Source organism: Genypterus blacodes, unplaced genomic scaffold (genome assembly GCF_046128005.1).
Source record: "Genypterus blacodes isolate CSIRO-AG114 ecotype Tasmania unplaced genomic scaffold, CSIRO-AGI_Gbla_v1 ptg000201l_1, whole genome shotgun sequence".
NCBI lineage: Eukaryota > Metazoa > Chordata > Actinopteri > Ophidiiformes > Ophidiidae > Genypterus > Genypterus blacodes.
The window spans coordinates 422,676-447,500 of NW_027467000.1; the positions used below are offsets into that span (position 1 = coordinate 422,676).

General features: G+C 46.6%; 5 protein-coding genes and 1 long non-coding RNA gene across 13 annotated transcripts in view; 3 read left to right on the forward strand and 3 right to left on the reverse strand.

Annotated features, from left to right (window-relative positions):
- The first annotated feature begins 1,848 nt into the window (after positions 1-1,848).
- Positions 1,849-7,019, forward strand: LOC143015403 (gap junction alpha-5 protein-like). The gene is made up of 7 exons (XM_076169359.1): positions 1,849-2,246; positions 4,067-4,188; positions 4,373-4,537; positions 4,698-5,012; positions 5,224-5,289; positions 5,373-5,521; positions 5,973-7,019. Exons 2-7 carry the CDS (start codon positions 4,120-4,122, stop codon positions 6,457-6,459), a joined length of 1,251 nt encoding a protein of 416 aa, XP_076025474.1. The 5' UTR covers positions 1,849-2,246; positions 4,067-4,119; the 3' UTR covers positions 6,460-7,019.
- On the reverse strand, positions 2,204-6,386 carry LOC143015406 (uncharacterized). Of its 2 annotated transcripts, XR_012965425.1 has the most exons (5): positions 6,274-6,359; positions 5,341-5,515; positions 4,371-4,434; positions 3,382-3,450; positions 2,204-2,566 (listed from the first exon to the last, which is right to left on the reverse strand). It is a non-coding gene; the product is annotated as an uncharacterized LOC143015406 (long non-coding RNA). The 2 variants fall into 2 exon arrangements; XR_012965424.1 differs by lacking the exon at positions 2,204-2,566 and having other exon boundaries at positions 3,217-3,450; positions 6,274-6,386.
- A 1,401-nt stretch (positions 7,020-8,420) lies between the features above and the next one.
- Positions 8,421-11,295, reverse strand: cbr1 (carbonyl reductase 1). The gene is made up of 7 exons (XM_076169362.1): positions 11,157-11,295; positions 10,368-10,482; positions 9,924-10,093; positions 9,727-9,834; positions 9,305-9,513; positions 9,002-9,055; positions 8,421-8,868 (listed from the first exon to the last, which is right to left on the reverse strand). The coding sequence occupies exons 2-7, from the start codon at positions 10,478-10,480 to the stop codon at positions 8,695-8,697; spliced, it is 828 nt and encodes a 275-aa protein (XP_076025477.1). The 5' UTR covers positions 10,481-10,482; positions 11,157-11,295; the 3' UTR covers positions 8,421-8,694.
- Positions 11,271-15,028, forward strand: setd4 (SET domain containing 4). 3 transcript variants are annotated; one of them, XM_076169358.1, is made up of 13 exons: positions 11,271-11,353; positions 11,678-11,756; positions 11,842-11,937; positions 12,089-12,126; positions 12,324-12,412; positions 12,515-12,751; positions 12,919-12,978; positions 13,408-13,537; positions 13,626-13,800; positions 13,934-14,012; positions 14,142-14,222; positions 14,434-14,557; positions 14,694-15,028. In XM_076169358.1, exons 2-13 carry the CDS (start codon positions 11,681-11,683, stop codon positions 14,856-14,858), a joined length of 1,350 nt encoding a protein of 449 aa, XP_076025473.1. In that variant the 5' UTR covers positions 11,271-11,353; positions 11,678-11,680; the 3' UTR covers positions 14,859-15,028. The 3 variants fall into 3 exon arrangements, with proteins under 3 accessions (XP_076025473.1, XP_076025472.1, XP_076025471.1); XM_076169357.1 differs by having other exon boundaries at positions 11,317-11,403; XM_076169356.1 differs by having other exon boundaries at positions 11,338-11,461.
- On the reverse strand, positions 15,019-19,395 carry cryzl1 (crystallin, zeta (quinone reductase)-like 1). The gene is made up of 12 exons (XM_076169360.1): positions 19,080-19,395; positions 18,485-18,562; positions 18,016-18,088; positions 17,797-17,841; positions 17,536-17,604; positions 17,302-17,435; positions 17,099-17,210; positions 16,327-16,425; positions 16,099-16,205; positions 15,835-15,940; positions 15,696-15,741; positions 15,019-15,615 (listed from the first exon to the last, which is right to left on the reverse strand). The coding sequence occupies exons 1-12, from the start codon at positions 19,155-19,157 to the stop codon at positions 15,519-15,521; spliced, it is 1,044 nt and encodes a 347-aa protein (XP_076025475.1). The 5' UTR covers positions 19,158-19,395; the 3' UTR covers positions 15,019-15,518.
- A 745-nt stretch (positions 19,396-20,140) lies between these two features.
- Positions 20,141-24,825, forward strand: part of itsn1 (intersectin 1 (SH3 domain protein)) — a 33,102-nt gene continuing 28,417 nt past the window's right edge. For 4 of the 5 annotated variants that reach the window (XM_076169427.1, XM_076169430.1, XM_076169429.1 and 1 more), the window contains exons 1-2: positions 20,141-20,299; positions 24,770-24,825. The exon at positions 24,770-24,825 is cut by the window's right edge and continues 4 nt beyond it. In XM_076169427.1, coding sequence (XP_076025542.1) covers positions 24,802-24,825 — 24 coding nt within the window. In that variant the 5' untranslated portion in view covers positions 20,141-20,299; positions 24,770-24,801. Of the gene's footprint in view, positions 20,300-24,512; positions 24,613-24,769 lie in introns of all 5 variants that reach the window. The other variant, XM_076169428.1, reaches the window with a different exon arrangement.

Genomic DNA, 24,825 nt, shown 5'->3' on the forward strand with positions numbered 1-24,825 from the left:
AGCCCTATGTTCCCTCATTTCTAATAAGGGTTAGGGTTAGGGCTAGGGTTAGGGTTATCTAATCTTAGATATGAGGGAACATAGGGCCTAATTTTGAAAAAAATCTTAGAAATGAGGGAACATAGGGCTGAGGGAACATAGGGCTGTCGGAACATAGGGCTGAGGGAACATAGGGCTGAGGGAACATAGGGCTGAAGGAACATAGGGCTGAGGGAACATAGGCATGCTCCCCAGATATCAAGCGAACCAGCGATACTCTTAACGACAAGACGTTTAACATTTAATGGAAACAGCAGCACAGTTGCTAAGCTAGCACACAGTAAAGATACGGTACAGTATGAAAGTATTTATGTTTGGTCAGTAGCCATATAAGAAGTAGGCTAACGTATTGTCAGTTAACCCTCACTGACACAACAACACACTTCACACACATCACACTTTCAACCAGGAGGAAAACAACAAAAGCACAACAACAACTGTTTTATGATTACAGATAAAGACTTGCTGTACTTTTATTCTTGTAATTTCATCGTCCAGCATAGATGTTGTTGCTATAAATACAGAAAAGAATACAGGCAGAGGAAAGCAGGCCTGGAACCTGCTGCCATTGTGTCCTAATACAATATGTGACTTCCTTTAGATGCCACACACACACACACACACACACACACACACAATGGATTGAATAGCAGGCAGCAAGGCACCAGTCTGACTTCCTGTGTAGATGTAGACGATGGCGAGAAAGAGAGAGAGAAACAGAGAGAGAGGGAGAGAGACAGAGACCGAGGCAGAGACAGATGGAGAGAGAGAGAGAGAGAGAGAGAGAGAGAGAGAGAGAGAGAGGCATAGACTGAGTTGTTTTCGTTACAAATTGCCAAAATATTAGAAAGGCATCGCTCCAAGATTTCCCTATAAACATAATCACAAAGGTATATTTATGCTGTAAAGAGGAAACAACAGCACTTTACTGTGTGTGTGTGTGTGTGTGTGTGTGTGTGTGTGTGTGTGTGTGTGTCACTTCCTGTATTTATTTACACTCAGCTGATGTTCACTGTCATTATTTAATCCTGCGGTTTAATGCCAAAGGACAAATTACTGATCAATCACCAGAGAAGCTCTCTGTGTCCCTTGTGTGTAGTTGGTGATGAGGAAGTTCATGTTTCATCCTCAGCTGCCTCATTATTGATTGACAAGTATTGGCAGCCTTTCATGACCAATTAAGTGATTTTTTTCATTACAAGCTGTCAAGTCATGATTCAGAGAGAGAGACAGAGAGAGACAGAGAGAGGCAGGGAGACAGGGAGAGAGGGAGACAGAGAGACAGAGAGACAGAGAGACAGAGAGAGACAGGGAGAGAGAGAGACAGAGAGAGACGGAGAGAGCGGGGTGCGAGGGAGAGAGTGTAAGGCAGAGAGAGAGAGAGAGAGAGAGAGATAGAGAGACAGAGAGAGAGAGAGAGAGAGAGAGAGAGAGAGAGAGAGAAAAGAGAGGGCAGAGAGAGAGAGAGCAGAGAGAGGTGCAGAAAAAGAGCAACAGAGAGAGAGATCGAGAGAAAGGGAGGGAGAGAAACAGAGAGAGACGGAGAGAGCGGGGTGCGAGGGAGAGAGTGTAAGGCAGAGAGAGAGAGAGAGAGAGAGATAGAGAGACAGAGAGAGAGAGAGAGAGAGAGAGAGAGAGAGAGAGAGGGGGGAGAGAGAGAGAAAAGAGAGGGCAGAGAGAGAGAGCAGAGAGAGATGCAGAAAAAGAGCAACAGAGAGATAGAGCGAGAGAAAGGGAGGGAGAAGAGGAGGGGTAGTAGCTGATACAAACTGCAGTCTCACACACACACTTCAGTTCAGAGTTCAGAGCTCTGGACACACACTCTCTCTGATCTGTTTCTCTGCCACCTTCAGCAGCTCACTCACCCGTCTCTCTCTCTCTCTCTCTCTCTTGCCGTCTGCCTGACAGCCTTAAAGAATATCACATAGTTCAGAGTTCAGCAACTCAATTTGGATTATAAACACACACATACACACACACTCACAAACCTCTCTTCTAGCGGTGGATTTACACTCACAGCTACCTGCACACGTTATCAGCAGCAGCATCGTTGTCATCATCATCATCATCATCACAATCATCATCTGTGAGCTGAAGATCTCCACTGAAAGGAAAGAAGTGCCTTGCTCAAAGGCACCTCAAGAGTAGCTTCAGAGGAACGCGACAGCAACCATTCTCAACTTCAGCATCAGCAGTCACAGCATCAGGTGAAGTGTATGCACGTGTATGCATGTGTGTGTGTGTGTGTGTGTGTGTGTGTGTGTGTGTGTGTGTGAGTGTGTCTTTATACTAAACACGACTGCTTCCAACTTTGATAAGTATAGATTTAACTTTGGGATTGCACACAGTCGAGTCTTCATCTCTGATCATCTCTAAACAGTAGCCTTGAAGTAACAACTTCACACTTTGTTGTTATTTCATTGGTGCTTGGACGCAGCAAAGCAAAGACCAAAGAGCTTCACTCTGTTGTGACCGTGACAGATTTGTTCAGAATGACTTCACTCTTCTCTCCATTTTAGAGAAACGTCTGCCAGACATTGGACAGATTAAACAGATTAGTATGGTTTGGTTTCTTGAACAACAGAAATAGTTTCCAGTTCACAAACATGTCCTATTTAAAGTATTTCTTTTCTTCTTAACCTATTCTGATCAATGTTGTTAGCTTATAAATAACTGTTATTGCTTATGTTAATAATAGATTACATTTGAAAGTTTATCGGATTAAAAACATCCTCAGGTCTTAGCGATGTCAACACTTCATCCTTTCTATTGTGTGTGTGTGTGAGAGAGAGAGAGAGAGAGAGAGAGAGAGAGAGAGAGAGAGAGAGAGAGAGAGAGAGAGAGAGAGAGCAAGCGCGTGGAATGCTGGACAATACTGAGACAGGCACACACACACACACACAGAAAGGTCAGACATAAGTCTATTCAAGGAAGTAATATTGTTATTAATGACGCTGGGAGCACTTATGAAAAACACGCACAGGCACACGCGCGCACATACACACACACACACACACACACACTGTGCACTGTTTTGAATGCTACTGTGTGTTTGTCAAAAACAGGAAGGGAGGGACATTTAAAGGAACTTTAAGAGTTAAGGGACTCTAAATATGTGTGTGTGTGTGTGTGTGTGTGTGTGTGTGTGTGTGTGTGTGTGTGTGTGTGTGTGTGTGTGTGTGTGGCTTTGTCCCATGATAATAATAATTTATGGTACCTCCTGCCTGCTGATGTCACACACATTGATGTCACAGTAACCCTCCAACTAAATGTCTCATACAATAAGCTACTGTGAGGACACAAAAAGTCAACAAAACGAACGTAGAACGAGTTTAGCATCACCACACACACCTCATTTGGCCCCTAAGACGTGGAAAAAGGTATGATGGTGTGGCGACGATGTCATATCAGCTGTGAAGAAAAAGATGTGAAAATAGCATCAAGTCCGTCAGATGAGTTAGAGGTTGTAATGCTAGGCTCAGAACTTATCAGTCGACCAGTGTGTATCCCTGTATGGGTTTAGGAAAACTTGAAAACCAAAATGAGCATGACGTGTGTGTGTGTGTGTGTGTGTGTGTGTGTGTATGTGTGTGTGTGTGTGTGTGTGTGTGTGTGTGTGTGTGTGTGTATGTGTGTGTGTATGTGTGTGTGTGTGTTTCCAGTCAAGATTTCCTCCCCCAGAGACTCAGGGAGGGAGGGAGTGTGGGAACAGAGTCTCAGGCTAAACTGAGACATGGGCACAGACTGTGTTATTAATGGGGTCACGGATGGGGTGGAGAACGTCACAGTGTCAAGATAATACACACACACACACACACACACACACACACACACACACACACAAACATCTACAAAACCGAGGTTGTAAATAATGTAATAATTTAATAATAAAATAAAGGAAAAGATACAGGTAATTTACAAGTTACTATGACTTATAACCTAGGTTAAAGTGTGTATGATGTATTGCCTTCACCGCAGTGTGTCTGTGTTCTAAAGTGCTGATTGTGTTTGTTGCGGCGTTCCTCAGGTGAATCTCACTGCTTGAGTGACCTTCGAATCCAGACTGTGCTGTGATTGGCTATGGCAGACTGGAGCCTATTGGGAAATTTCCTGGAGGAAGTACAGGAGCACTCTACCTCCGTTGGCAAGGTAACGCACACAGACACCGATAACCTTTAATATTTCATTGGTAAACATGCCTGAACCTGAAATGTGTTTGTCTCATTGGTTGGAAATTAAAGGAGGTTCAAACTCTAAGAGGAACTGAAACTGGAATGAAATTTCTATCTGATCTATCCCACCAGATGTACGTATACATTCTGTATCCTTACAGGTGTGGCTGACCATCCTGTTTATCTTCCGTATCCTGGTGTTGGGCACCGCCGCTGAGTCATCCTGGGGAGACGAACAGGAAGATTTCAGCTGCGACACGGAACAGCCAGGCTGCGAGAACGTCTGCTACGACCAAGCCTTCCCTATTGCACATATAAGATACTGGGTAATCACTTCCACACTGTACATACATGTCCTGTACTATGGAACTCATTCTGGCTAGTCAGCATCACATATAATACATCATTTTCTTCAGGACTCAACCCCTAACCCAAACCGTAAACATACAAATGTATAAACATTCATGAGCGTCTGTGTGTTCCCAGGTGCTCCAGATTGTGTTTGTGTCCACTCCCAGTTTAATCTACATGGGCCACGCCATGCACACTGTACGCAGAGAGGAGAAGAAGAAGAGCAGAGAAGAAGAAGAACGAGCGGGAACAGCGGAGGAAGACCCAGGGGGGGGAGAAAAAGGAGGGGGAGAAGGAGGAGGAGGGGGAAACAGGGAGAAGGAGGAGAGGAAGGGAGAAAAGGATGGGGGAAAGGAAAAGCGTGAAGGTCAATCAGCTGGCCGGGTTCGCCTGAAGGGGGCGCTGTTACAGACCTACATACTGAGCATTCTGATACGAAGTGTCATGGAGGTGAAGCCCTGAGACTGACATCTACTATCACTACTACTACTACTGCATACAACTTCTGACCGAGTGTCAATGTTATAAATATTTTCATGTCTTGCAGGCAAAGAGCTTCCAGTTGTCTTTGAGTTGTTTCAGTCTGCAGTGGTTGCAAAGATTTGTTTGTACTTGTCGCTATATTAACCAAAGGAAGTGATGACGTTTGGTCCCCATACAGGTGTTGTTCCTGTGTCTCCAGTACTTTCTTTATGGAATCTTCCTCCATCCTCTGTATGTTTGCAAGGTAAAACAGGAAAACACATCACAATACAGATTTGTCGGTCACATTACAGACCTGTGGAGTCTCACGTCCTTTGTCTGTCTCAGGCCTGGCCGTGTCCACATCCTGTCAACTGTTACGTCTCCAGACCAACAGAAAAGAACGTCTTCATCGTGTTCATGCTGGTTGTTTCTGGTGTGTCTCTGGCACTCAGCGTCCTCGAACTGCAGCACCTAGCCTGGAGACACTGCTGCAGGTAGCACAAGCGTGCGTGTGTGTGTGTGTGTGTGTGTGTGTGTGTGTGTGTGTGTGTGTGTGTGCTCTTATCCTTTTTGCATGTTTATAACCCTTAAACTAACTTGTTTCTTCATCTTCCTGCATACTTTTCAACATTAATCCCCTTCTTGCACCTTTCTGGGACTGTAAAGGTAAACGTCAACAAAACTGGGGCACATAACAGACGATGAATTGTCTCATTCTACTCCACTAGTGCGTAACGTAAGCTGTGCCCATAAGGTTTAGTTCTTATGACGAAAGGGTTTTAAGACTTATGAAAGCCCTGTTGTTGTGGTTTGAGTTTTGTTAAAGTTACGTTAATGTAAACAAATGTGAATAACACAACTTGAGAGGGTTTTCGAAAAAATCGAAATCGAAAAAAATGATGTTTGAGCTGTCAACTGATGGTTGTAATGATTTGTTTGTTTCAGGCAGCGGTTGACTAAACCAAAGGCCGTCACCAACACCAACGCCTCATTGGTACGACAACTCTCTCTCTCTCCTCCACCGCAATCAAGCCCGCCGCCAGACTTCAGCCATTGTGTGTTTGGCTCCTCCCACTTCCTGCCCTTTCCTAATCACCGACTGGCCAACCAGCAGAACACTGAGAACATGGCCACTGAGAAGCACAAAATGGTCTCAGCTTCAGAGGAGGAAAACTTCCTCCAGATGAACTGTTACATGGCCGGAGCTCAAGAAGGCAGACAGAGTCGCTTCCAAGATGCCACCTACCTGAGGAATGAGGCGAACTACTACAGTCCTGGGAGCAAGGAAACCAGCGGCCCGCAGATCCAAAATGCAGGCCCAGGTGGGATGTTTCTTTGCCCAAATGGAGGGCTCTATCAAAAGGACAAACGACGATTCAGCAAAACCAGCGGAAGTAGTAGCCGAACCAGACCGGACGATCTGGCTGTTTAGGGAAGGAACGAGAGCCAAGATGGATACAGCTGCTCATACTGCGCGCACACACACAGACACCCACACACACACACACACACACACACACACACACAGCTGGATGCTTAGCACCATGCCCGCCTACATTCAGCAATGCTGCATCAACTTGCATCAACTTCTGTTTAAAGCACACAACCTCCCGCTTGGCTACCCAAAGCAGGAATCTCCTTATTTAGTCATTTGGTCCTTTGCACCAATGCATGGGCTATTGGACAAGCCAAGGGAAATACAGAGGAGCAGGCCTGAGGAGGAGATGAAGCTTTAGATCACTGCGCTCATCATCTAGGGCTCAACATCTGACACTTTGTAAAGCTTAGGCGACTCTAGATGGCGTATCTGACCTGCCAACATTAGGAAGGAGGAAGTCCTTAACACTTTCATACCAAGATTCCCAGCCGTTGGTCAGGATCAGGCCGACCGCTTACTGTTCTTTGAGCTAAATGTTGGGCTGACACAGGACCATCGCTGGCCCACTTGATGCCACGTAAACTCTTCTTCCAGTGGGGTTCAGTGATTGAAACCTTGCCAAACATCAAGAACATCATGTTGTGCCTTTTCCTGCAGATGTGAATGGTAAATCCCACTGGCTTCATCTGGGTGAGTTTACAACTCTGAGGCCATCTGGACTGTTCTGAAGCCACCGCTGACCTCAGATGACCCCAAGCATAAACCAAAGATGGATATTCTTGAACATTCTCGCTTTAACTGCTGGTTCATAGCACTTTTTGGTATTGCAGCAATATATGTTGTTTTGTTCTTCTACAACACCGGAGTAACTCCAGTGGTTTCTGTTAACTGCAGCGGTGTCTGTGAGTTTCCTCAGGGTTGGGTGATATGAAAACTCCACAATTTTGAGAATCCCTCCGCCCCCTGTGACCCTGCACAGTATCCATATGTATTGAGAGTGGGTTGCTGGGTTCTTGCTTCACATTAGGAGCGACACACCTGCTATTTTGTGAAATTTCACAAAATCTCCATACAAACAAGGTCACTGGTTGTTGTTTTCTAAGGTGGAGCATGTTGGAGATCTGTTGTGCTTTCTTCCCATACTGTCATCCGTACTATGGACCCTTATAGAGACACGGAACATAATCATGGAACACTAAGGCTACTTTTCATTTCAGCATACACTTCATTTATTTGTTTGGTGAATATCTTTTGTAATTTATCACAATGACTGAACTGGACTGAGGCACAGTGGACTCCCACCACTTATTATTCTTATTATTCATCCAATACGTTTTACTACTATACTGTAGCTATTTTTTTCAATGTACAAGTTCTATATTTATTTTATCACCAAAATGGAATTGTCAAGTCTTTGTATTATTTTCTCCCCCTGCCGTACATGAGCTCATGATGTGACTGTACTGCATGGAGAGGCGTCTACTGTGCTTTCTATTAAAGTGATGAGTTTACAGTGAAAAACAACAGAAGTGAAGGGTGTGTTCCGTTTCTCTGCTGGGCTGCAGGCTCAGAGACACCAGTAGAGGGCGCACTGCACCCACCTGAAAGCTCCACCACAGTGGATAACACCAAGTGATAACAGCAACGAAACAGTCAATAAGTTAGACAGATAGAAAGACAGACAGCTGCTGAGACTGTGGGGTTAAAAAAAACAATCTAAGTTGGTTCTCATGGCAAACATCCAGCTGGGAGCAGGGACTGATGGGAAAATTGCTCGGAATGTTTGGGAACAGCAACTCTGAAGGTTTTCCTGTTTAGAGTTCTCCATCATCTGTAGAAACCACGTTTGCTCAACAATCTTATTTTACCGACATTCACAGAAATATTCTCCATCCCTTTCCAAGGCATCACAATAAGATGTGTTCTTCCCAATGAGCTGCTAGCTGAGGACGTGCTGCAGGGGGAACCAATCACAGGGCAGAGGTCTGCTGCTTGTATACGGATCAGACAGGGAACTCATTTAGATCATTTTATTCTCTTTGACAGAGGAACAATTATAATCCAATTGGGCAAAATTTTCGTTTTCTTTGACACAAAAATTTAGAAAATGTTTGTACCAAGTGAAGCAAAGCAAACACACACACACACACACACACACCTTTTTGCTGGAATAAACCAGTGTTTTGATATTGATTGTTGTGATGTTTTTCATGTTTTTTTGGGACAAACGTACAGTGATTTGTGACACAAACATACACACACATACACACACACAATGCCCATATGCATTCACCACTCCTGCACTTTTTTCTCAGAGACAAACTTCCCGTGCGGCTGAGTGGCTCCGGGTGGCAGCAGGGCCAGGTAGACCGGGGTTTCAGCGCCCTCTTCTGGTGACTTGGGGGCTTTTGGACCGGCCATGTCGGTGCGCACCCAGCCAGGGCAGCAGGCGTTCAGCAAGATCTGCAAATGTAGAAAGAAATGATGTGAGGAGCCAGCAGTGAGCGGAGACACAGACGCAAATCTGACAGCATTACATCTACAGCAGCTAACGGGGGTCACGGGACGCTAAGAGAGATTTGTTATATGTGATTACCTCATCGTGTGGTCTCTCCTTAGACAGACGGCGAGCCAGAATCATGGACAATGTCTAAAGACACAAGAGACGAGACGCAGAATCACACAGTGTTTCCATGCCAGTGTGTACAGCATCACAGTATGAGGTGAGTCCTCACACTGAGCAAAGGGACAGGGGCGTCTCACTGATCACATTAAGCTTCATTAACTCATCGGCAGCAAAACAACAGTTATAAAGCTTGGTGATGGTTCATGAATATGGTACATTTGACGTCTCTCCTTGCTCTTGAAAGTAACACACAAAATGATGGATCAATCGTACCGTCAGTCCGGTCTTAGAGACTCCGTACGCCGTCTCCGGCCAGCCGCCCTTCTTGTGTTCGTCTTTCTTCGTCAGCTCCACAAACTGCTGCATCAGTCCCGCCAGCTCCTCCTCCGTTATGTCCTCGCTACGGAAACGTTCCTGGAGGGCGGGGCTACACATGTTCAGGGTCCGGGAACCCACGAAGCTGGAGACGTTCACCACGCGACCTACCACACACACACACACACACACACACACACACACACACACACACACACACACACACACACACACACAGTCAGTTGCTTCACATTGACTGCCACACAAGAAAATGATTACAACGCCGATCGAGTGTTGAGCCATGACTAATCATTTTCTCAATCAACTACCAAGACAAACTGGGCCGTCCAGTCTGATGACGTCATGAGATGCTGTCATACCTCCAGCTTTGATGAGGGGCAGGAAGTGGGTCAACATATCTCTGGTGGAGAAGAAGTTTGTCTTCAGAGTGACTTCAGCCTGGGTGCTAAACGGAGCTGTGGATGCATCTGAAGACGCAGACGAGTGGAGACATCAAGCATCGACAAGAAGAAGAAGAAATCTATCTGTATATTTACTATATGTTTACAGAACCTACTTTTGAATGCAATCCCAGCGTTGTTTATCAGGACGTCCACTCCTCCGTACTTCTCTTTGAAGTAACCGGCGGCTGTGATGATGCTGCTCAGGTCGTCGATGTCCAGCTGGTGGAACTTTGGCTTCAGCCCCTCTGAGGCCAGAGACTCCACTGCTTCCTGACCGCGCCCACTGCAACCACAACACAGTTTCAGGTCTGAAACACAGTGGCCTTGGTGTTGTTCTTCTGCTGAAGGCCTGATGGGTGCTTATAAATGACATTTGTACACAATTGTGGCACAAAATAGTGTTGAGTGTGAAGTCCAACCACATATGTGTCATTCTGCAATTACAAGAATTAATGTATGTTCAACAAATCACCACAATCACAGGGGCCGGACCCCCGATGGGTCCAGACCACCGAGGGTCCAGACCACAGAGGGTCCAGCCCTCTTGTGTCCCTTACACGTCTCTGGAGGTGAGGTAAACTTCTCCTTGGTACTGCTGGCACAGCGCTCGCACGATGGCCAGGCCGATGCCCTTGTTGCTGCCCGTTACTACGGCTACCTTGGTCGACATGGCTGTGAACAGAGAGGGACGAGTGAGCCACCCCTGATTGAACACACATTAACAGCAGATTCTAACCGCCACATCCTGGGTTTCTCTGTGAATGATCCCATGATAAGGCGGAGGTGTGGCAGCTTTTCACTCACTCACTATGACTCAGCAGGTTTGAAGGAACTTAAGCACACAAACTCAGAGAATAAAAAACTATATGCAACTGATTTGATCCTCTACATTTATGAACAAAATGACGAAATGAGGGTTGAAAAGAGCAGAGTCGCAAATGACTGAAAAACAAATCACACATAATAGCACATTACGAGAAAGTAAGACATGAGCGAAACGCAGACGCATGCAGTGTGAACTTCAGGAAATGCTCCCCAAAATCGACCCTTCCTATATGTCCGATCACACAAACACATGGAGATCCGTTAAATGGCTCACATGCTAACAGCTGTGTGTGTGTGTGTGAGCGTCCGTAAGAGAACATTAAGTGAAACGTCTCGTCGTGCATTGATTCATTATTTGTCACCAAAGCAGTTTTGTGCACGATCCCATGTTGCGTAACGCTGACTAGCAGAACAAACCATTATCAAACACACATATGAAGCCTAAAATGCACACTCACACTTAAACGTAAACACATAAAGTTATAATTTAGTAAGTGAGTAATACGTTAATACTGTCTGACCTTAGATCTGAGTTGCTGGTGCCCAGTGAAGTTGCAGAAAGGAGTGAAACCGGTTTCAGGTTTGGAGTTGTGGCAATGGAGGCCGCTTCTGCGCAGCCTCAGTGCGCAAACCCGGAAAAACAAGTAAACAACGTGGTTCAGCTCCCGGGTTCTCCGAGAAACTTCAACATTTGACACCGGAGGAGAACGGCGCGCGGGTATCGGGGTGTCTGCACGGGGGTCGATTGATAAGTCTTGGACCTGATACGTAAGGACGTGAGCTGACGATGACTCTCCTTCATCATCACGTGCCTTCTTAGCTGCTGGTACAAAGAATACACGTAACACATCAGAACTGAATGGAGGATTCAACTTTTCTCCTTGTTACCTTTTTTTCATTATAGTCCCGAGTTTGCATTTAAGTATTCCAACTTTAACATCTCCTGTTTGTGTAATAACATTGTTGTGTTTTGACGCCACATAGAATTCCCTGTACTCGATTCTTGGTAATACATTCTGATTATGTGTGTGTACATTACAAGGTCATGAGGGGTCACGGCCTTCGGGCAGGACGCGTCTCACGCAAGAGGAGGCGGAAACGTGAGAGCGCCGTTCACTCGGGTACAAACTATTCTACTGCTGCACATTTCTGTACAATTAAAGCCTCTGCACACGGCTCTAAACTTGCACACGTGTCTTTCCCCAGTCTCCCTCTGTCATGAGCTGCAGTACGTGAGGCTGATGAAGTTTCTACACCAACGAGGATTCACGTCCACGCTGCTGCAGCCACACAGCTTCACAGGTACGACTCAAGAACCTTCACAAGTATCTAGCATCAGCATCTAACTCATGATTCTTCAAGGAGTAACTTCTGTCTGGACATTGTGTGTGTGTGTGTGTGTGTGTGTGTGTGTGTGTGTGTGTGTGTCTCCCCCCTGCTGCTCTCCATCCAGACACTGGCAGAGGACTCCAGGCCCAGAAGACAATAAAGGTAATTAGACAGACCAAACCTTGCATTTTACTGAAGTACTGAAGTAGACTGCAGTGCTTCATCACAGGACACGGACATGAAGGTCTTGACCTCGCCCTGAGCCCGATGTGTCTGAAGTCAGACTGAGTCCAGCTGTCTGATCCTGTCAGTCGTGTCGAGCTTGAGTGTGTTGAACATGTTCTCTCTTCTGTCGTCAGCCAGGACAGATGTTGATCTCTCTGCCGGAGTCCTGCCTCCTCACAACCTCAACTGTTCTGGACAGCTACCTGGGGCCGTACATCAAGAGGTACACACACACACACGCACACACACACACACACACACAGGACAAACGGTGTAGCTCTGCATCATCTCTGCCCTATCTCTTTGTTTGTCCCCTCCCCCCCAGCTGGAAGCCCCGCCTCTCCCCTCTATTGGTCCTCTGTGTGTTCCTGGTGTGTGAGCGGCACCGAGGAGAGGCCTCTGATTGGTTCCCCTACATTGAGGTGCTCCCCCCCGCTTACACCTGCCCGACCTATTTCGCCGACGACGTCATGACTATTCTGCCTAACAGTCTGCGTGGGCGGAGCCTAGAGCAGAGGGAGGCGGTGCTACAACTCCACTCCTTCAATCAGGACTTCTTCAGGTGACTGGTTGATGATGAATGAAGAGAAAGTTTGTTATTTTACCACTCTCCTTGTATCTGTGAGAGGTTTACAATCCTGCTCCGTCTCTCCAAAGGTTTCTGACATAAAAGATAGAAGAAGTTCAGAATCCACAAAGTTTAGTGCCACTATTCTCCTTCTGATCCAGATCCCTGCAAGCAGTCCTGACCCAGCCTGTGGAGCAAGTGCTGACCTACGAGGCACTGAGGTAATGTGTGTGTGTGTGTGTGTGTGTGTGTGTGTGTGTGTGTGTGTCTGTGTCTGTGTGTGTGTGTGTGTGTGTGTGTGTGTGTGTGTGTGTGTGTGTGTGTGTGTGTGTGTCTGCTTTATCTGATTTGTTAGAACCTATGTTAGGGTAGTCGAGTGGGTAGAGCTTCCGCTTAAGAACCGGAGGGTTGCCGGTTCGAGTCCCTGCCGAGGTGCCCCTGAGCAAGGCACCGAACCCTCAATTGCTCCCCCCTCTGCGAAGGGTGGTAATATAATGTAATGTAAGTCGCTTTGGATAAAAGCGTCTGCCAAATGATCGTAATGTAATGTAATGTAGGGAAAATAATCAAGTTTCCACCCCCAGTTCAGTCTTCCAGGCCGCTGCCTTCACGTCCATGTAAACACACGACTCCACCCTTCCTCCTCCCAGGTGGGCGTGGTGCAGTGTCAACACGCGCTCTGTATTCATGAATCGCACATCCAGTCACTTCCTGTCTGGAGAGGATGTTTATGCTCTGGCGCCCTTTCTGGACCTGCTCAACCACCGGCCTGACGTACAGGTGAACGCCACAGTCAACACACACGTGAACACACACATACCAGCGTTGGACTACAGAGCGTTTACGGTTTGATGGAATTTGTTGGCAGGTGTCTGCAGGCTTCCATGATGTGAGGAGATGTTATGAAATCCGTAGCGTTTGTGGGACTCTCTGCTACCAGCAGGCCTTCATCAACTATGGCTCCCATGACAACCAGCGCCTGTTACTAGAGTACGGCTTTGTCGCCCCTGGAAACCCCCACAGTGTGGTCTACGTGGACAAAGGTGATCTAGAAGAGAAGATAGGCTGGGTGTTTGGTTGTTGTGTCTGGTTCATGCAGGCTGCTGATGCTGCTGCTCTGTCTTCTGTCCTCTCAACACGGATCCATCCTGCCGCTCTACTCGGTCGCTCCCTCAGGTCTCCTCTGTGAGGTTGTGCGAGGTGACAGGAGTTTGGACCAGAAGATGAAGTTCCTGGCAGAGAACAGCTTTCTCCGGTAAGACTCTCTCATTCTGATGCAGATGTGTTTGCCTCCTTGTTTTAAGAATGAGTATTGCAACTTTAAATGGGACACACTCCTCCTCCTCCTCCTCCTCCTCCTCCTCCTCTGCTCGCTCTGGCTCAGTGACCTCACAGTGTCCAGTGACGGTCCCAGCTGGCGGCTGATGACTGCGCTCAGACTGCTGTCGCTGCCACAAACACTGTAGTAAGACCAACACACACACTTTAGGAGTTAGTCAGTGTTCTGTAATGCTTTTACCACAATCTGTCCGTAGTTTGTTCACTAACTACTACTGGTATTGTATATTGGTAACTGTGTGTGTGTGTGTGTGTGTGTGTGTGTGTGTGTGTGTGTGTGTGTGTGTGTGTGTGTGTGTGTGTGTGTGTGTGTGTGTGTGTGTGTGTGTGTGTCACAGTCCTCAGTGGAAGGCCGTGTTGCTGGGCCAGGCGGTATGTGCAGAGAGAGAGACGTGGAGCGTTCAGGCAGCTAAGAGGGTCTGTCAGCGGCTACTGCAGGACACACACACAGCGCTCCATAAGGTGTGTATGTGCACGCTCTCACATTCACACACACACACTCCATCAACTCCCACGCTTTTAAGAGAAATGGAAGTGACTAAGATTTGAGTTGTTTCGTGAAGTGTGTGTGTGTGTGCGTGTGTGTGTGTGTGTGTAGATCACACTTCTTTTCCAGCAGTGTGATCAGCCAATCAGGGAACAGCTGGACGTGGTGAGGTCACTGCGACAGGAGGAAAAGTGCATTCTGGGAAGCTGTCTGGACACTCTAACACAAGCGGACGACCTCCCGTCACAGCGCCCTGATGATGGCGCTGTGAGCTGAAGGTGAAGCGGTCTCTACCGGAAACTGCAAGAGTCAAAGTCACCTGAGCTTAAGAGAAGGAACATTCTGCATTGTGACAGTAAACTGATGATGAAGGACAGAAGTGAGGAAACATTGAAGAAGATTCATTTCGTCTGAGGAAGAACAGCTGTGACTGTGATGCATATCAATGATGGACTTTATTTGGGTTAAGAGTTGGATTTGTTACAATCACAAACTTTTCTGAGCATCTTTCATCCAGGTGATTCATTTTCTTTAACATACTGTTGTCATGCTACAGGTGTGCATGTGTGTGTGCCGGTGGCAGCTCGGCTCTGCGGACAGGAAGTAGCAGCTAAAGGGGGAATGAGTTGTGTTGGTCTTCAGTGTGGCGCCCACGTTTGACCCCACAGGGTTCAGATTAAAGTTTCTCATCCCATCAGAGGACGCCGTCTCACATCAGGCATCACTTCTGTCTTACTAACATGAACGGCAGTCTGTCTGTTTGGTCCTCTCACGAACACACAGCGGTTCCATGTCGTCCTGTGTCCCTCCTGATGCATGCTGGGATATGCTCCAGCCCCTTCACCTCTGTAACGTATTAAGGTCATAAAACTGAGTGCGAACGCTGCTACATGAGACGGCTGAACTGAGGACGGAGCTGCTCTGGAAGTGTTTCAGTCACAGCTGAACCACCGCCTTTCTCTTCTGCTGACGCTGGACCGTCTCCATGGCAACTGTGGCTTCGTAGAGGGGTACTGGCTCTTCGGGCTGCGGTCTGGAAAGACCCAGGAAAACACATCAAAACAAATAAAGACACAAGTAAAATACTCAAACACTCTCAAAACTACAACTTACCTGAGAACTCCAGTGGACATCTTCTCCACAAGGTCCTTAAGAATATCTGACAGGAAGCTGTTAAAGACTCAAATAGCATGTGTGTGTCTGAGAGATTGATCTTGTGTTATCTCTGTGTGTTTGTGTGTAAGCTGGATACGTAGATATCTTCCTTGCTGAGCTGATGAAGACGTCCAGACTTCTGTGTTGAGGAAAGTCATAGAGGCTGATTTCAGGTGCATCAATCTACAGTCTGGAGGATCCAACTGCACACAAACAAACACGCACACACACACACACACACACACACACACAAAAGGCATTAAAACATGGTGACAAAGCTTTAATTTTCACAGCTGACTAAGCCAAAGTTCAGCTGCAGTTTGTCTTTAATGCTTTATTGTAGCTAACTAAGCTGTTGTACCTGCAGGTCTTGGTGGGATGTGACCCAGTGTCCCCCCACTCCCAGTGCACTGATGATGTCATGTTTGTGTGGGAGGAGCTCTGGCCTCTCCTCTTCCTGCAGACGCACTGGAAACGCAGAAGCAAAGAGAAACGTGTGTGTGTACAGGAGGTCAGATGAAGAGGAGGGATCCATTCTGTTCACAAGTGTTCACTTTATCTGACTGAGACACAGGGGAGGCATTTTTACCTCCAGAGTCGATGACGATGTCCACTCCGAGTCCTCCGGTCTCCTCCAGAACTACGGAGAGCAGCTCTGATGAGCCCTCATAGACCGGGATCACTCTGACTTCATGTAGGAACATCACACACACATACAGTGATGACATGTTAACATGTTACAGGTCTGTCCTCAGGAGAACACTTCACTTCTGTTACTAAACACCCAAAATGTTCATCACAACAACACAAGAAGACAAGCAAAAGACAAAAGAAAGCCGAACAACCCGAGTTTGAAAATTTCTATATGGAGTATAGAAATGATCAATCAATCGGTAGAAAGGAGCAAAGCACACAAGAGAGTAAGACAGACAGAACAGGTCTCACCTACAAGAGGATCCTGAAGCCCTGGGGAGGCAAAGTAACAAGAGGAGAGAAAGAAGAAAAGAGCAGAAGTGGAAATGAGAGGCGGAGAGGAAAGCTGGAAAAAGGAAAATTAACGAAATCTCGGAAAATCTGAGACCTAAGCTGCGTTCAACGAAGGACTTCATGTTCAGCATCGACTCTTTTAGTCAGAATCTTTGTTGTCTTAATGGTTCAAATGTTAGTCAGTCTGACTCATGAGCACAGCAACAATGTCATTTGTGCCACAATCATATGATGAAACCCACACATGTTCACAGAGAGCAGAGATGAATCACATGTAGAACCACAGAGAACCTCTAAATCAACACACAGCAAGAAGAAGAAGAAGAAGATGAAGTGCTTTTGATTGTGAGTGGCTGCACAGAGATGATACAGACCGACGCTGGGCCGGAGCTGCTCCAGGAAGGCGTGCTGCTCTGGAGAGTGAGACGTGGCCAGAACCTTCACGCCATGGTAACAAGCCAGCTGCACGCACATCAGGCCAAAGGGCTGTGGGAAGGCAGATCATTGCTTCTGTCATTAAATGTATGGAGCACAGCGTAACGCTCACAAGCTCTGAGGCAAAGGTGTCTAAACTCACGCTGCCTCCATCCATGACCAGCAGTGTGTGTCCAGCCGCCATGTGAGCGTGCGTGTGCAGTGCAGTGTAAGCACAGAGGCCGTCACGCAGCGCCCCCGCCACACACACCCAGCTGAGCTTCTCTGGCTTTTGAACTGGGAAATGACAAACAGAGCACACACACACACATGTACACACACGTGTTCATTTGTTGGTGTGACAGCGTGTTACGGTGAGTGTGTGTGTGCTTGTTACCTAAATAATGTTCATCTATGTCAATGACATCACAAAGTCCAGAACAGGAGCAGTCCAGAGGCAAAACACCTGGAGGGATTGAGATGAGAGAGACACACACACACACACACACACACACACACACGCGCGCGCGCGCGCGCACACACACACACACACACACACACACACAAACACACTGAAGTAAGTCAACAAACACACAGCTGGGAGTCTAAACCTTGATGACAGATGTTGGTAAAACAAACACATGATGAATGTTCCTACCTACGACCTCATCATCAGGCTGGAAGAAGGAGACTTTACTGCCCACTGCAACAAACACAGAGGAAGAAGACATAACAGACCAAACCTTCATCTCTGTGTACATTTGACTTTTATAATCTGACCTCTTGACCTTTCAAACCTCCCATAGTAATGTGACGGCACTTTAAGAATACACTTTATTTAAATACTCAATAATCTACTATGATTGAAGAGTGTAACCTTGCTGGACGACCCCGGCCACCTCTCTGCCTACAGGGATCAAGTCTCTCTGGAGCCCCACGTCAGCAAGCAGCTACAGGGCAGGAAGATGAGCAGAGAGACTTTGTAAGTGATCAATACTTGCAGTAAAAAGTGCCACAAGTAACAAGAGGAGAAAACACAAACACAATCTTTAGTTAACATTCCTTTGTTCATCAAGATACAAACATGTAACCCAGGTGACAGCAGGTGAGACATGAAACATGAGCTGTCACTGCCCCCTGCTGGACACCTCTGACTCACATCCTGCAGACCAGCCGCACATAATGAAGCTACTTGGAGACAAAGTTATGTTGTGAACTGAATTAGAGCTGTCTCCTCTTGGACATCGACACCTTGATCTGGATCCAAATCACAAAGTAAGAGCACGAACAAGGGGATACCACCCCTGCCAGAGCTGAATCATTGATTTCATCATCATGTGGACTACCTTGAGGTCCAGTGGGCTCAGTCCACAGGCCTTCACCTGCACTCTGACCTGATGGCTGCCTAAGACTGCTGGGAGAGGCTGGAGACAAAGACAGAGAGACACAGTAGAGATTCAATCATTTATGATCCAAAGCCACAGAGGGCACAGCGTCAACAAACAACCAACATTACAAACCCATGTTACAAGTGTGTGGTAGTGTCCAGCGCCCATATGGTACACACTGCAGTATGTAATGCTACAATGGAGGCAAACATTCAACATAAACACGGAATTGGACCATAACACACTCTTTGGAAATCATCCAGCTGGAGGAAATCCTTGATTCCATCACACAGACAGTCAAACATGAAATTTGTATTGCACATAAAGCATTTCTCCCTCTAAACTAACATTAAATCAACCTGTTCTGTGTATGTCGGACTCAAAATATTCACTAAGATGCTGTTACGCCCTTAAACACGCATTCTTCTGCATTGATCTGCAGATTTTCAGGCATTCAAACTCAGTAAAACCTGCACATCTCACTCTTTTGATCACAATTTACATATTACACATTCTAAAGTGTCAGCATCCCAGAGAGACAAACACAACCCACCGTTTCCTGGATAACGAACTTGGGCTCAGCAGCATCACTTCCGCCGGCTCGGCAGTATAAACCTTTCATGCTGCTCATTAAAACATCAAACTGCTCTGGAGGATAATCCAGTTCATCTGTCTTTGTGATGTTGTTGTTGCAGTAAATGTGCGTCTATGTTGCGCGTTCAGATTGAAGTCAGCTGATTTCTTCTTCTTCTGCGTTCAATATTCTTCTTCAGGTTTCTGGAAGGCTGGTAAACAACGCAATGGCGATTTAGCGCCCCCAGCTGGTGAGGCTTCAGAACTTACTCATCTCATCCGACTCGCTTCTTCTCGACCCCTGGAGTCCCGTATGACCCGAATGTTTCTTCTGTTCTAGAACAAAACACTGCCCTCTTGCTTCATTTCACTTGGAATGGATTTCACTTTCTTTTGGAATCTAATTTAATAATCATTGTTTATTAAACTCTGTCTCTTTATATTTCTGTCATGCTGTCATGCTGTCATCTATGTTCATGTCTAAGCTTCCTCTTTTCTGGACTTCCTTTCCGTTTCATCTGTTTCCCTTTGCCTTCCCATTTCCCAATTTTCACCACTTGTAACAAATATCCAGTATTTTTCACAATTATGACTTATTATCCCATACATATTGCGTAGTAACTTGTAATTGGGAGATAATCATGATAGGTTCTGTTAATATGCCATTGTATCTCGTATATCATACAAAACACTTATGAAAACATCACAGCAGTGACATAATACTGTTATCATGATAATGAGACAGTATCTTATAATGAGTTACCAAACAGGAGACACGAAAGCCATATTTAGAGAAATGAAGTCTGTTTCTCATGACTATGACTAAAAGTACATCATGAATAGTATTATTATTGTTAAGAGACCTTAGATTTGTATTTATTTTGCTCTTACACGCTGATGAGGAGGGTGTAGCTGCACATTGGGGGAGAAAGCGTCCCTGTGATCCATGCAACTAACGATGATGTATGCTCTCGCGAGATGACAAGTAAATCCTCATAGATGGTATGACATCTCGCGATATGTCAGCCCCGTTACCCCATTTTCCCACTGCCCCTCAGTCCGTCTGGATCCCGGAGAATTGGAGGAAAGGGTTTTGGTGATAAAAACAAGACGGGCTGGTGTCGGATATTACGTTACATGTTTACATAAACACAGCGAGCTACTTTGTTGGATATTCCAGAATGGAAACTGAAGTATGAGGTAAGAGCAGAGTGTAGTAGATGTGATGTAAAAGAATGTCCCTGAGCGGGCTGACGTTAGCGTCTCACGGCTCAGCTAGCCTGCTGCTAGCTGCGCTGACTTGCTTCAGGGCGGCGAGTTGTTGGTTTCGTCCGGTGCAGTTTGTCGGTGTCACGGAGAAACAGCGACCTTGGTGTGTCTGAGAGATGAGTGTGTAATATGAGCGGGGCGACAAGATACTGCAAGATACTGGAAAGCAGCCACTGCTTACTGTTAGCCCCATGCTAATGTGAAATCACTGCATCAGCACTGGGATGAGGCTGAGCTGCTCCTCATGTCGGCTGCTTCATCTGGACGTCACCCTCGGTGTGTTGGAGCTCAACATCTCACGTTAGTACGACGCTACAGCAGACAGCAGTGTGGAAGCCGGGGTGCCACATCACCGAGTGACCGTGCAAACTGCTGACCTGTGCCTGGATGCGTCGGTGGTTGCGTTAGAGACGGCAGGTGCACAAATCGGGAATATTTTACATTCTTCAATTGATCAAAGTCTGAGATGTTAATGATCGGACCACTTTGGTTCAAATGAATCCGTATTAGTGTTTATATTGTATTGCACATTTGAACTGGGTGTAGCTACAACCCCTGGCAAATATGTTTATAGTGTTGTCCTTGTATAAAAGAGAAACTATTTAAAATAACACAATTGATTCGTGTTTGCTGTCATTTTGCAACACCTTCGCCCTGAGACATTCAGGTGTGTACCAAAGCTTCTGTGAAGAATAATTACGCATTTAGTGAGCTCCTGTTTTCAACATCTGTCCTAAAGCAGTGAACCCACGGACACATTCCATCTGTAGTCACCAGTTAACACGGTCACTCGTTAATTTGGGACACTTGTTAGCCTATTTGATGTAAACGTGTCCTGAGGAAGACCGGTGTCCACCAGCCTGTGAGAGGTTGCTGGACACTCTGGTGCTCTGTCTGTGCTCGACAACACTCTGTCTTTACTCTTTACACTCTTTACACTGCCAACCTTAACTTTCAGGCCAGAGCAGCTGGTAGGAGTTATTGATTTCTGCTCACTCAGAACATTCAACAAGATGGAATCCAGCCATAAGTGCAGGATCTGATCTTCAGTGAATGGATGAAAGCAGGTTTCTGGTGTTTATCAGTGACAAAAACTGAACCAGCCTATATCTTCAGAAGCTACCCGTTGTTGTCCTGTCCCAGTAAAGCTCTCTAGGCGCTGGAAGGTGTCACTCTAATGTTTTGCCTGTCATGGCTCACATGGCTGAGGGTGGATGCTGACCTGGGATCCATCCTCTCTCCATCCTGCATCTGTAGCCATGGAAACTAATGAACTAATGAACTAATGCCAGACTAAAGCCCAGAGCTGGTGAACCCAGTGTGTGTTTGCGGCTGCGGATCTCATTAATGATGAATGGATTGACAGCTGTAAACTTTAGACTTTGAGTCCGATAGACAGCTGTAAACTTTAGAACCATGCAAATAAGCTCCGAACTGAAAACGACAGCTTAACACACAGCTTATTTGACTGAAGCTTGGGCACATCGTCCGCTCACCTGTCGGGTCATTACAGGTGTGAAGACATGAATACAGTCCTTTCACATAGTTGGAATGATTGGTTTGTTTAAAGAGCTTAGTCCTCTTCCCACAGTGACCCGTGTGTGTGTGTTCAGCTCCCACCTTTATCTGCTGTGGCGTTCAAGTGCTCAGGCTGCTTTGTACTTCTGGGCCCTGGCTTCATGCACTGGTTTGTAAGTGGCTTTTGTTTTAGACATGATAGCATGTAAGGGTAGATTCTGTGCCAAAGACAAGTCTGGGATGAAGAGCAAGGTCACAGAATGTGTGTCACATGATGTTTGTGTCACAGCAGCTCTCCCTGGTCATTAAACCTCTTACTGCCCTGTAGGTGGGGAAGGCTCAGCTTCAGCCTTTGTGGCCTTGTTATGTGTTTGGGGAGGAGGGAGGTTAAGGGGAACATGGTGCAGAGGGGTCTGATGGAGAGACTATGGGTGTGTGTGTGTGTGTGTGTGTGTGTGGGAGGGGGGTGCTGAGCTCACAGGTGAACTCTCTGCTCCTGCTCCTCTTGATGTGTGTGAGTCATCTTTATTCTTGTTTTCTGGTCAGATGTTAGCACTTTGTCTGCTCCTGTGCTCTTAACCTGCACATTGTTATTGTGAGACAAAGTGAGACTTTGACTTGGTGAGCTCTTCTTCCTCATTGGAGCTTGTGAGGCCCAGGCGTGTGTGTGTGTGTGTTTGTGTGTCAGCGTCTGCAACCGAGCCATCGACCTCCAGTGCCTTTTTAATGTCCATCATCATGTTGGTCTGAATTGTGATCCGTCTGATGTTTAGAAGCTGCTTTTAAGAGTGTGTGTCTGTGTCTGTGAGTGTGTGTGTGTGTGTGTGTGTGTGTGTGTGTGTGTGTGTATGTGTGTGTGTGTGTATGGAGGGCTTAAATGGGCATCTGCCACAAGCCTTAATGACATGTCAACACTGCCCAGGGCTTTAATTACACACACTAATCCCACAAATAAAATGTATACACACAGACACACAGATGATAGAGGACACACACATTTAGCAGAACGTTGATTGGTCTAACCTTAACAGATTTATGGATTTGTATTGTTAAACAACTGAAAGAAGTCATATTATGGCAAACATATCAATTAGTATCACATCATACTTCTTTTATCCATTCATTCACCTGGTGAGCAGGTTGAGCTCCATCAAGAGGAGAACCTGTTATGGGTTTGGTGCTGATCCAGATCCAGATCCAGATCCAGATCCAGCTGCAGGCGCCCCAGTTGATCTGGTGTGGGTCCAGATTAGAGCCTGGATGTGGAGCCTGGATGTGGAGGGCTGAACTACCACCACATGAAGCCAAAGGGACTCCAGTGATCTGTTCTTCAGCCGTTGATTGATCCAATTGTATGGAGTTAAATTGCAGTTTTGCTCTCTAAAAGAAAATGTGGAGCTTAACCTGGAGCAGTGTTGGGCCTTGGTGGAGGTATGCACTGTGGTTGTCCTCACATCCTTCTCTCTCTCTCTCTCTCTCTCTCTCTCTCTCTCTCTCTCTCTCTGCTGAGCTCCTCCACAGTTCACTCCAGAGAACAGAAATGTTTCCAGAATCTGGTTTTTGGTTTTGGTTCAGTTAAACTCCAGCACACACACACCTGTGCAACCAACCAGACCAACCAAGATGGAAAAGGAGGTGGAGCAGACGGACACCACTACTGTGGAGTGTGTGTGTGTGTGTGTGTGTGTGTGTGTGTGTGTGTGTGTGTGTGTGTGTGTGTGTGTGTGTGTGTGTGTGTGTGTGTGTGTGTGTGTGTGTGTGTGTGTGTGTGTGTGTGTGTGTGTGTGTGTGTGTGTGTGTGTGTGTGTGTGTGTGTGGTGGGCTTTGTTCCTCTGACCTAGTTAAGCTGGTTACTTTGTCCTCCCGTTGTAATGATAATGAAACTCGTGCACAAACACACACTGTCTCTCTCTTTCACACACATGCGCACACACACACACACACACACACACACACACACACACACACACACACACACACACACACACACACTCCGGCGTACACGGAGATGTTCTCACTGAGGACTGTTTGATACAGAAGACCTGACTGTGTATTATCAGGACAAAATGTGTGAGTGTGTGTTGGCACTGTGCTTTACGTTAAGAGGAAGAAAGAGACATGCCAAGTCATCAACCCACACACACTCGCTCACACACACCCTTACTAAGTGCTGGTGTGTTGCAATGTGTAATGAGTTGTATTGTGAGCCGTCTGCTTAGCCATGGAGATCATGATTAACACACATCTACCTGCTCCTGTCCCCACACACACACACACACACACACACACACACACACACACACACACACACACACACACACACACACACACACACACACACACACACACACACACACACACAGAGTCTTATAGTTTGTGACTGGTAGCACTTGTGCAGAGGCGTTCACTGTCCAACAGGAGCAAACACCAAGCTGCCTGTGGTCGACTCCCAAACTGACAAACTGTGTTTACGAGTGTGTGTGAAGCAGCTGAGCTCAGGCTGCGAGCCCTGCGTAAATAAAGGTTTGGTCCTCTTGTTTACACGCCTGACTGACACACGATTCATTCCTGTGGACCGGAGTTACGCAGACAGGAGCCGTTCAAACTTTCTCTCCCTACTTTCCAGCTCACATGTTCACTGATTCCAAAGAAACCTTTGAGGATGAAACACGACTTCACTCAGTCAGCACTGAAGGCAGTTTGTGCTCTTCCAGCGTCTTTGGCAGGTGAGCAGATAGTAGTGAGCAGTACAGGTGGAAGAACGCAGTCTGCAGCCTGAGAGCATGCGGGATGTGGAGCTGAGGGAAGGAAGGAAGCTGTGCGTGACGTTTTAAAGACCTCACAGACTAAATGTCATCTGCTGCTGCTCTTGTGTTGTTCCAGGTATCGTGTCACTTCAGAAGACTGACTGAACCATGGCGCAGTTCCCCACCACATTC